Source organism: Hippocampus comes, unplaced genomic scaffold, assembly GCF_001891065.2.
Source record: "Hippocampus comes isolate QL1 unplaced genomic scaffold, H_comes_QL1_v1.1 scaffold122, whole genome shotgun sequence".
In the NCBI taxonomy this organism is placed as follows: domain Eukaryota; kingdom Metazoa; phylum Chordata; class Actinopteri; order Syngnathiformes; family Syngnathidae; genus Hippocampus; species Hippocampus comes.
In genome coordinates this window covers 585409-596257 of record NW_017842059.1, presented here as the reverse complement: position 1 = coordinate 596257, position 10849 = coordinate 585409, and the positions used below count along the sequence as shown (strand labels likewise).

Genomic DNA, 10849 nt, shown 5'->3' with positions numbered 1-10849 from the left:
TGTGTGTGTGTGTGTGTGTGTGTGTGTGTGTGTGTGGTTTTTGCAAGTCCATTAGTAGCAAAGTAACAACGCATGAACGTTCCCACATGGCCCACAAAGAAAAACATGAAGTCTGTCACACCCTTCAAATCTGAATTTCATTATAACTAGAAGTTAATTTTATGCACATGCAAGAACTGGTTGAATCCAAAGTGAAAAGAAATGACAAAAAAAAGCACAGGGCACGCAACTTTAATCAATATAATGTATTTCGTGCAAGCTCAGCACAAACACGCTGAATGTGAATGCGCTCTCGTCCATTAGCACAGATACACTTTGGTATGTGTGCATTTGGACTTGCAATGGACTTATCTGTGTCAATTATACTCGGAAGATTTTTGCGATTCGTGGAGCAGTCCAGTCCCGATCCCCACTTATGTTTTCTCCCCATGAATTATTACACCAACAACAAACATGTGGGGAGCACTTGAACACAACACAAACCTCTGAATGCGTTGTTTGTGTGTCCAGAGAGTGATTATGATATGATGATGTGCACACATGACTGAATACCGAATACACGCATCAGCCGCCGACATCTAATTGGTTGTGAGAAGTGCTCGTCAAGTTGGTGCTTGTGTTGCTCCCTTCCATTTGGACCAGAGCCCACTGGCTGTGGTTAAGTACCCAGCATGCACCGCTCTCATTAACGTCTCGCCTCGTTGGCCAGGACTGGGATGCCCGCACACACATTACTGGAGACAAAACAAGTCTGTTCCTCAGTCTTTTTTCCCCTTTTGCATGGCGTGCAGTGACCATTTCCATGGATACTGCCGGATAAAGTCAACCACTTTCATTCCAATCCTGACAAGGAACAGAAAAACAAGGTCACTGAATGTGAAGCTGAAGGCTAAAAGGACTGTTGGGTCTAAAAGTTGGAGGCTAGCATGTTAAGCTAAATTCTGGGCTAACATGCTAAGACTGATATGTTCAGCTTACATGCTTGAGGCTAAATGGTATGTTTGGATATCGTACCAGAGGTTATCATGCTAATGCACATGTTCAACAAACATGCTGGAGACTAAACTGGACAATTGAGGCTAACATGCTAAAACACCATGTTTTGGCAAACATGCTAGAGGCTAACATGCCCTTTTTTCCCCCAATTTCAGTAAATCCAAAGAATGCACATATAATGCAGGTAAGAGGACTTCTCTCACATTATTATGATTCAAGTAAGATTATATTTTTAAATTTTCATTCCCCCAACCCCCAACTCTCTTCCTCCCTTCGTCAGAGGATGGCTACGTCAGGATGTTCCTGCGCGGCCGTCCCGTCACCATGCACGTGCCCGACCAGCTGAGAGACAGTTACAGTTTAGACCACAAGGGGGTTCTACCAGACCACAAGCTCAAGCTGGAATGGGTGTATCCTTCAATGGTAACTTATGCTCTGCGTGGCTAGGCTATCTACGTAACCAAACACTTAAAGTTGAGTATGTACATACCCAAAACCAGCTAGCAAAAAAATTTCAGAGATGCTATGCTGTGCCAAGCTATTTTATGTTATCTACATAGCCAGTAATTTAAGAGAGGAGTGGATGTATGCCCCACAGTAACTAACAATTTCACATTGAGATTCTATGCTATGCTAGTGTTTATTTTCCCTAACGGCGTGATTACAGCTACGGCTACCGCGGGCGCGACTGCCGCTCCAATTTGTACCTTCTTCCCACTGGAGAGATCGTCTATTTCAACGCCTCTGTGGTGGTCCTGTACAATACTGATGAACAGCAGCAAAGACATTACCTGGGACACAATGATGACGTCAAGTGGTGAGATGCTAAACTTCAAGTCTATCTCACATGCTAACCTGAAAAGCCAGAAGCTACACATGTAACATAAAGACCTTTAGATGATAAAATGCATATACTGTATTGGCTAACATACCAGAGTGTAAGCCACATGTTGAATGAACATACTCGAGGCTAACATGATATACTGCATGTTCAGCCTGCTATAGGTTGAACTACACAGTTGCATATCTGAAAACATTAAGTGATAATAAAACACATTTGACATGCTTGATTCTAAACACACACAGTAGGCTAACATGAAAACCTTTGTCTTTCCAGCTTGAGTGTGCATCCTGACATGGTAACCATAGCAACAGGACAAGTGGCGGGAAATACCAAAGATGGAAAGGTAGTTAACACAAGTGCACACAAACAGGCGAACATGCTAAAATTAATTTCATGCTAGCATGCGAGATGGGTTTTTTTTTTTGTGTGTGTGTAAGAACTAGCACCACTGTTTTTATCTACCTGTACTTTTCTATGCATCCTAGACTGTAGTGTGAAACGCATTGCCAATGGCCGTATTAAATGTCATTCTCTAGCATTATGGCATGGCATTTATTGGAATTGGAGGAGTCACTACCAGGGGTACAAATGACCGAGAAGAAAATGCAGCGACGAGGAGGGTTGGGCATTTGAATTTGAACGATTCCGGTTCCTTGTTTCGATTCTGGTTCCAAATGATTTGAGATTTTGATTATTTTCGGAGTGTCCAAATTGCGTCAATCCATTTTTAGCTGCCTACAGCACAGACTCAAATAACATTTGACACGGTCCACGTGTTGGTGTTCAGCTTCTAGCGCCTCACATCCGCGTGTGGGATTCTGTGAGCCTGAACACTCTTCATATGCTGGGGTTTGGCGTGTTTGACAGAGCCGTCACCTGCTTGTCCTTCTCCAAGTCGGTGAGTAGCACCACATAGTGTTCAACTTACCTTTGTTTCAAAGTTCTGAAGTGTGATTTTGACCCTGTAGAATGGCGGCAGCTTCCTGTGTGCTGTTGACGATGCCAACGACCACATCCTGTCTGTGTGGAACTGGCAGAAGGAGAAGCAACTGGCTGATGTCAAGGTTAGTGTCTGAAGTCCATCTGGATGGTGTTTTTTCGGAATGCTAAATGCGCCCTGGCATTTTTGCAGTGCTCTAATGACTCAGTACTGGCAGCCGTGTTCCACCCGATGGACGCAAACCTGATTGTCACCTGCGGAAAGTCACACATTAACTTCTGGAGCCTGGAGGGAAGCACACTAGCCAAGAGACAAGGACTCTTTGAGGTAACCACTACAACAACATCACTTTTGGTTTGTTGCAGCAAAGTATGTGTTTTTTGGCAATAATCTTGGACATGCTATGTTTTTTAAAACAGAAGTGAAATGTCAAAAACGTGTTGCATGGAGAATAGTTGTAGTGGGATTAGTATTGAGCCCTGAGGTACTCCATGTATCAATTTTTGTGTCACACATCACTCATGTTTTGTATGGTTTCACTGATGTAAGGTTGCAAAAACAAACAAAAAAAAAAAAAAAAACAATTTCCAAAAGTGTAGCAAGAAAATAAATGGATTCAGCATTGAGCCTTAAGGTACTGTGCAGGTCTCACTTCCATTATTACAGTATTTTTTACATACAATTTTTTTGCAGCATTTTTTTCATCTTTCATGATGATTAATGCTTTTGTTGCTTGAGCCATATGCCATATCGCAAGTCGTTTAATGTACCGATCTTCTAATTTATGACCTGAAAGTCAAATGTGGGTTCGGCACTGAGCCTTGTGGTACTCTTCATGTGTTCGATCACATGCATTTTCTCTCATTTTAGCTATGGTCAGCCTGAATAATAAGTGAATCCATATGTAAGTATGTATGTATGTAAATGTAAAATATTTGTTTTTCACTGTAGAAACATGAGAAACCGAAGTATGTGTTGTGTGTGGCGTTTGCCGAGAACGGAGACGCCATCACTGGCGACTCCAGTGGAAACATCTACGTTTGGGCCAAAGGTACATCACATTATTTATTCACACAGCAAAAAGTGTACTTTCATGGGCAAGGTGTAATCAGTCACGTTGTGTTGAACAAACAGGTGGGAATCGCATCAGCCAGGTATTGCCACGGGCCCATGAGGGTGGCATCTTCTCCATCTGTGTCTTAAAAGACGGCACCATGGTGTCTGGCGGAGGGAAGGACCGCAAGTTGGCCCTGTGGGACCGTGAATACTGCAAGCAGGGGGACATGGAGGTCAGCATGAGTTTAGGATTACAATCAAAGCCACTTTTTAATTGCTGGATTCATTCTATATAGCGTCGCGTGAACCTTGATCCATGTTATAGCCAGGTTTCACAATATTATATTTTGGGTGAATCAACTCTGTGTGTGTCTTGTCAGGTGGGTGACACGTTTGGTCCGGTTCGGGCAATTGCAGAAGGCAAGGGGGATGAACTCTTCATCGGAACCACCAAGAATGCCATCCTCAAAGCAGCCTTCCCTGACACGCTGACACCCATTGTACAGGTAAAACCATCCTGAACACCATGACAATAGAATATGCACACATGCTAAGCTGCACATCTGGATAAAATGGTGACAAACATGCTGAATTCAAAAAAGCTAATTTTGCTAGCATGATAGCAGCTGACCCTCTAAATTAAACTGACTATTCGACGGCTAACATGCTAAACTGACTGTTTGTCTAACATGCTATAGGCTAAAGTGCACATTTGGCTAAAATGCTAGCAGCTAACATGCCAAATTGACAGTTAGATCTAGCCCCAAGATTGGCTTTATTTACTGAATTGCTGACTTGGGTATGTATTTACATTACTTGTGTTTCTGTCTTGCTAAATGTTGTGTGGTCTGCGAACAGGGTCACACGGATGAGCTTTGGGGTCTGGCTGTGCATTCGCATCTAGATCAGTTTGTCACCTGCTGTCAGGATAAACAAGTTCACCTGTGGGATACAAACTCTCACCAGCCCATCTGGACCAAGAGCATCGAGGTCATTAAAAAAAAGTTTATACCATTAAAAGAGTGTTAAAAATGTCTCCTCAATGTTTCAAAGTACTAGTTAGAATAATTGTTGTTTGCTGCTCACAGGATCCTGGAAGATGTGCAAGTTTTCATCCAAACGGAGAAGTTCTGGCGGTCGGCACCATGACTGGAAGGTATGCAAACTTAATATTGAGTTGGAATTGTTTTCTTATTAGTAGTGGAAGAATGGAAGTTGTTCTCATGTGCACACTTTGTGTGAGTGTGTGTGTGTGTGTGTGTGTGTGTGTGCGCGCGCGCGCGTGCGTTCGTGCTTCTGATTTTATTGGGTTTTTGTGTTTCTGTTTATTCGATGTCTATTTTTGTGTGTGTCCGTTACTGAATGTTCTTTTTTTCATGTGTGTGTTCTTTTTTTCTTGTACGTTTGTGTTTTCCTTTGCCTGTCTATGTATCTCTGTGTTTTTTTTTTTTTTTTTGTGTTCATCTGTGTGTTTCTGTGCTTATTTGCTTCTTGTTGTTTTGCGTTTTTAGTTATATGTCAGCATTTGTTTTTTATTGTGGCTGTTTTTGTGTGTCTCCTTAATGTGTTTGTGTGTGCATTTCAGATGGTTAGTGTTGGACACAGACACCCGTGACCTTGTTTCTGTGCACACAGACGGCAATGAGATCATCTCCAACGTCAAATATTCTCCAGGTTAAACACCAACAAAGCCTTCAGTATGTTAGCATTTGATGCTAACCTCAGCACTAACCACAATGTATGTGTGGGTGTCAGACGGCAACTTCCTGGCGGTGTCTTCCCACGACAACTTCGTTTACATCTATGGTGTGACGGAGAACGGACGCAAGTACAACCGCATGGGAAAATGTACTGTGAGTATTAAAAATGAAAAAATCTGCCTTATAGCAACAATGAGCAAACACGTCATGTGATAAGGAAATACTTTTTTCCTCTCTCTTAGTTTTTTCTACTTGGCTTATTAGACACAAAATTAGTAGAAAACACGTGAGAAAATATCTCACAGTAATGCATGTATTAAAAAATAGGTGTGGAATTTGATATTCTGCTTTCCACAGTAGCAAACATTTTCTGATTATTGTAATTAGCTTTTTACCAATATTACAGGAATAAATTTTGCCCTTGCAAAACAAGTAGTAAAGATGTCATGTGATGAGAAATAATTCTGTCAAAATTGTAATTAGCATTTTTTTGCAGTCTTACAGGCACAAAATTTTTCCTAGCAACAAGTAGAAAATACGTCATCTGACCTGTCAATACTTTTGTCAAAATTCTCTTTTTTTTTAACGGTCTTACCGCAATGAATTCTGTCTTGCAACAAGTACATACATCATATGAGCAGGAAATAGTTTTGTAAAAATTGTAATTCCTAATTACCTTTTTTCCTGTCATAGAGGCACAAATTCTGTCCCCGTCACCATTTGGACGAATCGATACAAAATTGGGTGGACATGTATGTCTCCGATAACAGGATGCGCAAATGAGTCTCAAGGACCCATGGCCATAATTAACCAGAGTATCAGCCATTTTGTTCGAAGTTACCATTTTAAGCTTGTATTTTGATAAACGCCATATAGAAATTTAGTCCAAATGAGCCCGAATCACAAGCATGCATTCTTGACTGATGCCAAATAATGGAGCCTTTTCTGTGTTGTACAAGACCACCATTTGGGCGGAGCATGAAGTCAGCATTGATGATAACATCTCAAATAGTTAGAAAAATGAGCCCCCGACACAATCTTCACCGATTGAAATGAGACTCGTTGGATATCTGTTGAAACGGAAGGCATGAAAAAGTCTCCAGGACCCATGCCCGAAATGGAACAGGAAGTTAGCCATTTGGGTTTGAAGGAGCCATTTTGAGGAAATCCCTTTTGTTGCGCCCTCAAAAATTGGAAAAACGTAGAGACACAAATTTCACTGATAGCCAATTAAATGGGAGACATGTCTGTCATGAGAGGATGCACAGGAAAGTTTCAAGGACAAATCTAAAATTTAACTGAAGTCTTCCATTCAAAGAAGCCGTTTTGTGTGAATTCCAGGGAGAAAAGGGAATTTCTAAGGTCATTTATTTCATTACTTATGATTATAGTTGTGATTTGTGTCGATGAATGTCTTCCTCAGGGTCACTCCAGCTTTGTGACGCATGTGGACTGGTCCAGTGACAGCCGCTACCTGGTCACCAACTCAGGAGACTATGAGATCCTATTCTGTGAGTGGTCTCTTCCACTTCCTGTGTGCATGTGTATTTGTGCGTACATAAATACAGACTAAAGGTGTTGCGTGCTCCAGGGGAGGCGCCCACTGGCAAACACGTGACCAACATGGACGCCGTGCGAAACCTCACGTGGGCCACGTCCACCTGCACGCTGAGCTTCACTACCTTTGGTAAGTTAGGCCATGTTGTGTTCACAATTATCGATCTTCAGTTAACCCCAGTCCATCGCGGGTTCCAGGTTTGCAGTCCTGGAGGTTTTTTTGCACAGTTTATACCTTTAGTCTCAATATTTAGATCTTGGTGTAATACCACTGTTGACCACCAGGTAGCGGCACACTTATTTAGTTTGAGACTGTAAATTTGAAAGCAGAACGAAAAGGGAAGTATTTCAACACAGCCAAGTTTTTGGTGTTGCTGTAGGCCTGAGTCTTATGCCAACACTTTTTCATATTGTGTTTTTCAGGTATTTGGCCAGACGGCGCGGATGGCACAGACATCAACGGCGTGTGCCGGTCACACGCCGACTCCCTTCTGGCGTCAGCCGATGACTTTGGCAAAGTGCACTTGCTGTCGTACCCGTGCTCCCAGCCCAGGGTCAGTTGCCTCCCTCCCTGTCCTTTTCTGTGCTACCTTGCTACGCTAACGTGTCGATGCCCAATCTTCCAGGTCGTAGTAGCTTGTGAAAGTTGAACTATGGCAGTCTCTTTTTTTGGGGGTGGGAGGTTGTTGACAATGTTTCAGCTTTAATTCAAAATTTTTCTTCACCTTGAAATTTTAGTTGTACTCCAACTATGCACTTGAAACTTTCATTTCAACCATGTTACCAATACTATATAGTATTTCTATTTATGTGTAAAGCTGCAAAATCCACCTAAAACAGCAGGTAAGTGAGTTCTGGATACTGAACAACATAGTGAACACTGACTGCTGCATTGGAGCGACCAAGCTACCCCTGGCACAACAAAGGAGAGCATTTTCTCCAAGTTCGGTGCAGCAGTTAATTTGCATCACAAAAAGAAGGGACACTGCTTCAAACGTCCACCTCGAAGAGACCAGTTGCCTGCGTTCAACTTTTGCCGAGTGCTAAGCTAACCTTTGAACACTTGCTAAAAATGGTGTCTTCCAGGCGCCGGGCCACGAGTATGGCGGCCACAGCAGTCACGTGACCAGCGTTGCATTCCTGCATGACGACAGCCGCCTCATCTCCACCGGCGGAAAGGACGCCAGCATCCTGCAGTGGCTGGTCGCTTAGGTAATGCCTGCTCTGTGGCCTCCTTTCCACTCGGGGGCAGCACCCCTTTCTTTCCTTGCGTGCCTACACGTTAACACACGCATACGCTGGATGAAATGAATGTTTACTGTGGTACATTAACTTGTGTTTAGTGTTTAAAAAACTTGCAGGATGTGAAATGTAACACCCCCCCCCCAAAAAAAAAAAAATTGCATTAGCAGACTAACTGTGCCTGGATGATATTTACTCTTAAATTTAAGATCCGAACGTGGACTTTGTTTCGTTGGCACTGTGAGATGAAGTTATGCGATTGCTGGCTGTACTGCGCTCCATTTAGAACATAGAAGATGCTAATGCTGTGTAGAAAACTTGACCTCACAGATGTCACACATACACACAGACATGCACAAAATTGTGAATGTAAACAACCAAAACGGTGTCATATCCCTTTAAGAATGGCCCGGCTGCTTTGTCCCTCGGCTCCTTGGAGATGTGCTTTTTCCTTTCCTCCTCTTTGTGCTTGTCTTTCTCCTCCTCCTCCTCCATCTTCCCATTTTCCATCTCCTCCTCCTCCATGGAGAAGGATAAGAAGCTGAAGAGGAGGAAAAAAAGCAAGAGGTGGAGGTGAAAGACGGGAAGGCGGAGGAAGAGAAGGTGAAGGGGGAGGATGAGCATCGAAACCAGAGGTGAAGAAGGACAAAGTGGTTGAGGAGAGGAGGACCAGCTGCAGCTTTTCCTCCTTTTCTCCTGCACCACCTTCTTTTCTTCCTCTTGCGCCACCTCTTCTCATTCCTTCTCCCCCTCCTCCCTCAGGTCCAATCATGATTGTCCCGATGTCATGACCTGCTGTCATGCTGTTCATTTCAGTGCAAAATGTGCACCAGGTGGTGCTGCAATGCAACAAGTGCATGAGAGTTGCTTCTAAAGTGGTCAGTAGATTTAATATATGCACTATATACAAATTATATGGATAAATAACGTGTAATGCAGTGCGTCTGAGTGGCCGTGCTATTTTAATATCGAAACGTGTAATATATAATTAATAGGATATGTCTGATGTGGGCGTGTCACATGTAGTGATTGACAGGCAGCTTAACTGTGTTTGTTTGGCCTTCTTATTTGCTAATAAAGTTTTTACCCAATTATGACATTTGGTCCTCCTTTTTTGCCTTCTCATCATCAATATAGTTAAAACTAAAAAATAATTATTGATAGAGGTATTTACATATTTTCCCTGCTCCTAATACATGCAATGCTGCCTCCTTTGGACATTTTTACTCCTTTGTAAATCCATGTTGTTATTGTTACTCACCGTATATAAAAGAATACAGAAGCATAAATGATTACATTTTATTAGTATTAAATTAAGTATACCAAGTGCAATTTAGCTAGCTGCAAATGAAGGAAAAACTTAATTCTGAACTTGAAGTGCCAATGAATGACAATTCTGAGATTGCAGTTACTGTATGCAACACTTGAGGGGGACAGAGCCTATACAGTATTGACACGTTAAATGGGTGAGTATACTAATGTACACGGTTGAAACTGCTATCAAGATTGGATTGCCGGCTCAATTAGCCTATCTTTGACCAACATAATGCCCTTCACTTATGTGCACAAGCATGATGTTCAAATGTGGCCGTTCATAATGGCACGTGATAATGGAAGTGCGTAGTCCTGAATGAATAATCAGAGAATGTTTAACAAAAGAGCACCACGAGCAATGCTAAGCTTGCGTTAGCACTAGAAACAAGCCGACGTTAGCCACAATTGCTACGTTGGTAGCATGATTTATTTGTAATGGTGTGTTATTATAACACTTCGTATTAGTGGTTTGTGGTTATTTTTTTTCTTGAATGTACCTCAATTAAAAATCAAAGGTGATAAAACTAGCTGTCAAGCCAAAGGGTTAGTAATTACGTAATGCTTCAGAATTTTCTCAGCTCTCTGAGGTCCCTTGCCTATGGACAATTGGATGCTTTAAAAAAAAAAAAAATCCTGTAAGTGTCCCAATATTTTTGTTTGCTCTTTGTTGACGTGAATGAATAGCTCATGGGAACAGCAAGCATTCCGGAACATTTAATTTAGTTGGATTTTACACACACATGCACTCACACACATCATAGGTGCATGTGTTTTACTTTACTCTGTTTGCTGAAAAACTAATCAAATTCAAATTGACACCTCAATGAATTAGTAAAAACAAAGAAAAGGTGGGGGGACAATTCAATTCAGTCCGTTGTAGGCTTTATGTGGATACAGTATACAGTCTCTCTCTCTCTCTCTCTCTCTCTCTCTGTCTCTGTGTGTGTGTGTGTGTGTGTGTGTGTGTGTGTGTGTGTGTGTGTGTGTGTATATGTATACATCCATACATACATTTTCTGAACTGCTTTATCCTCACAAGGGGTGTGCTGGAGCCTAACCCGGCCATACTCACACAGTAGGTGCCGTACACCCTGAACTCGTTGCCAGCCAGTCTCGGGGCACATGTAGACAAACAACCATTCACACTCACAGTCACACCTCAATCATCATCCTCCTAGTATGCCAAAAGTGTCCTACGAG

General features: G+C 42.2%; 1 protein-coding gene across 3 annotated transcripts in view; it reads left to right on the top strand.

The window, feature by feature from the left end:
* The window catches only part of eml2 (EMAP like 2), an 18101-nt gene extending 8672 nt beyond the window's left edge, over positions 1–9429 (top strand). For all 3 annotated transcript variants that reach the window (XM_019861382.1, XM_019861383.1, XM_019861384.1), the window contains 18 exons: positions 1152–1180; positions 1277–1406; positions 1664–1813; positions 2114–2183; positions 2628–2738; positions 2809–2904; positions 2973–3107; positions 3732–3831; positions 3915–4069; positions 4217–4342; positions 4695–4826; positions 4925–4992; positions 5422–5510; positions 5592–5689; positions 6960–7047; positions 7128–7223; positions 7517–7647; positions 8180–9429. In XM_019861382.1, coding sequence (XP_019716941.1) covers positions 1152–1180; positions 1277–1406; positions 1664–1813; positions 2114–2183; positions 2628–2738; positions 2809–2904; positions 2973–3107; positions 3732–3831; positions 3915–4069; positions 4217–4342; positions 4695–4826; positions 4925–4992; positions 5422–5510; positions 5592–5689; positions 6960–7047; positions 7128–7223; positions 7517–7647; positions 8180–8305 — 1930 coding nt within the window. In that variant the 3' untranslated portion in view covers positions 8306–9429. The remainder of the gene's footprint in view (positions 1–1151; positions 1181–1276; positions 1407–1663; positions 1814–2113; positions 2184–2627; positions 2739–2808; positions 2905–2972; positions 3108–3731; positions 3832–3914; positions 4070–4216; positions 4343–4694; positions 4827–4924; positions 4993–5421; positions 5511–5591; positions 5690–6959; positions 7048–7127; positions 7224–7516; positions 7648–8179) is intronic.
* The last annotated feature ends 1420 nt before the right edge of the window (positions 9430–10849 follow it).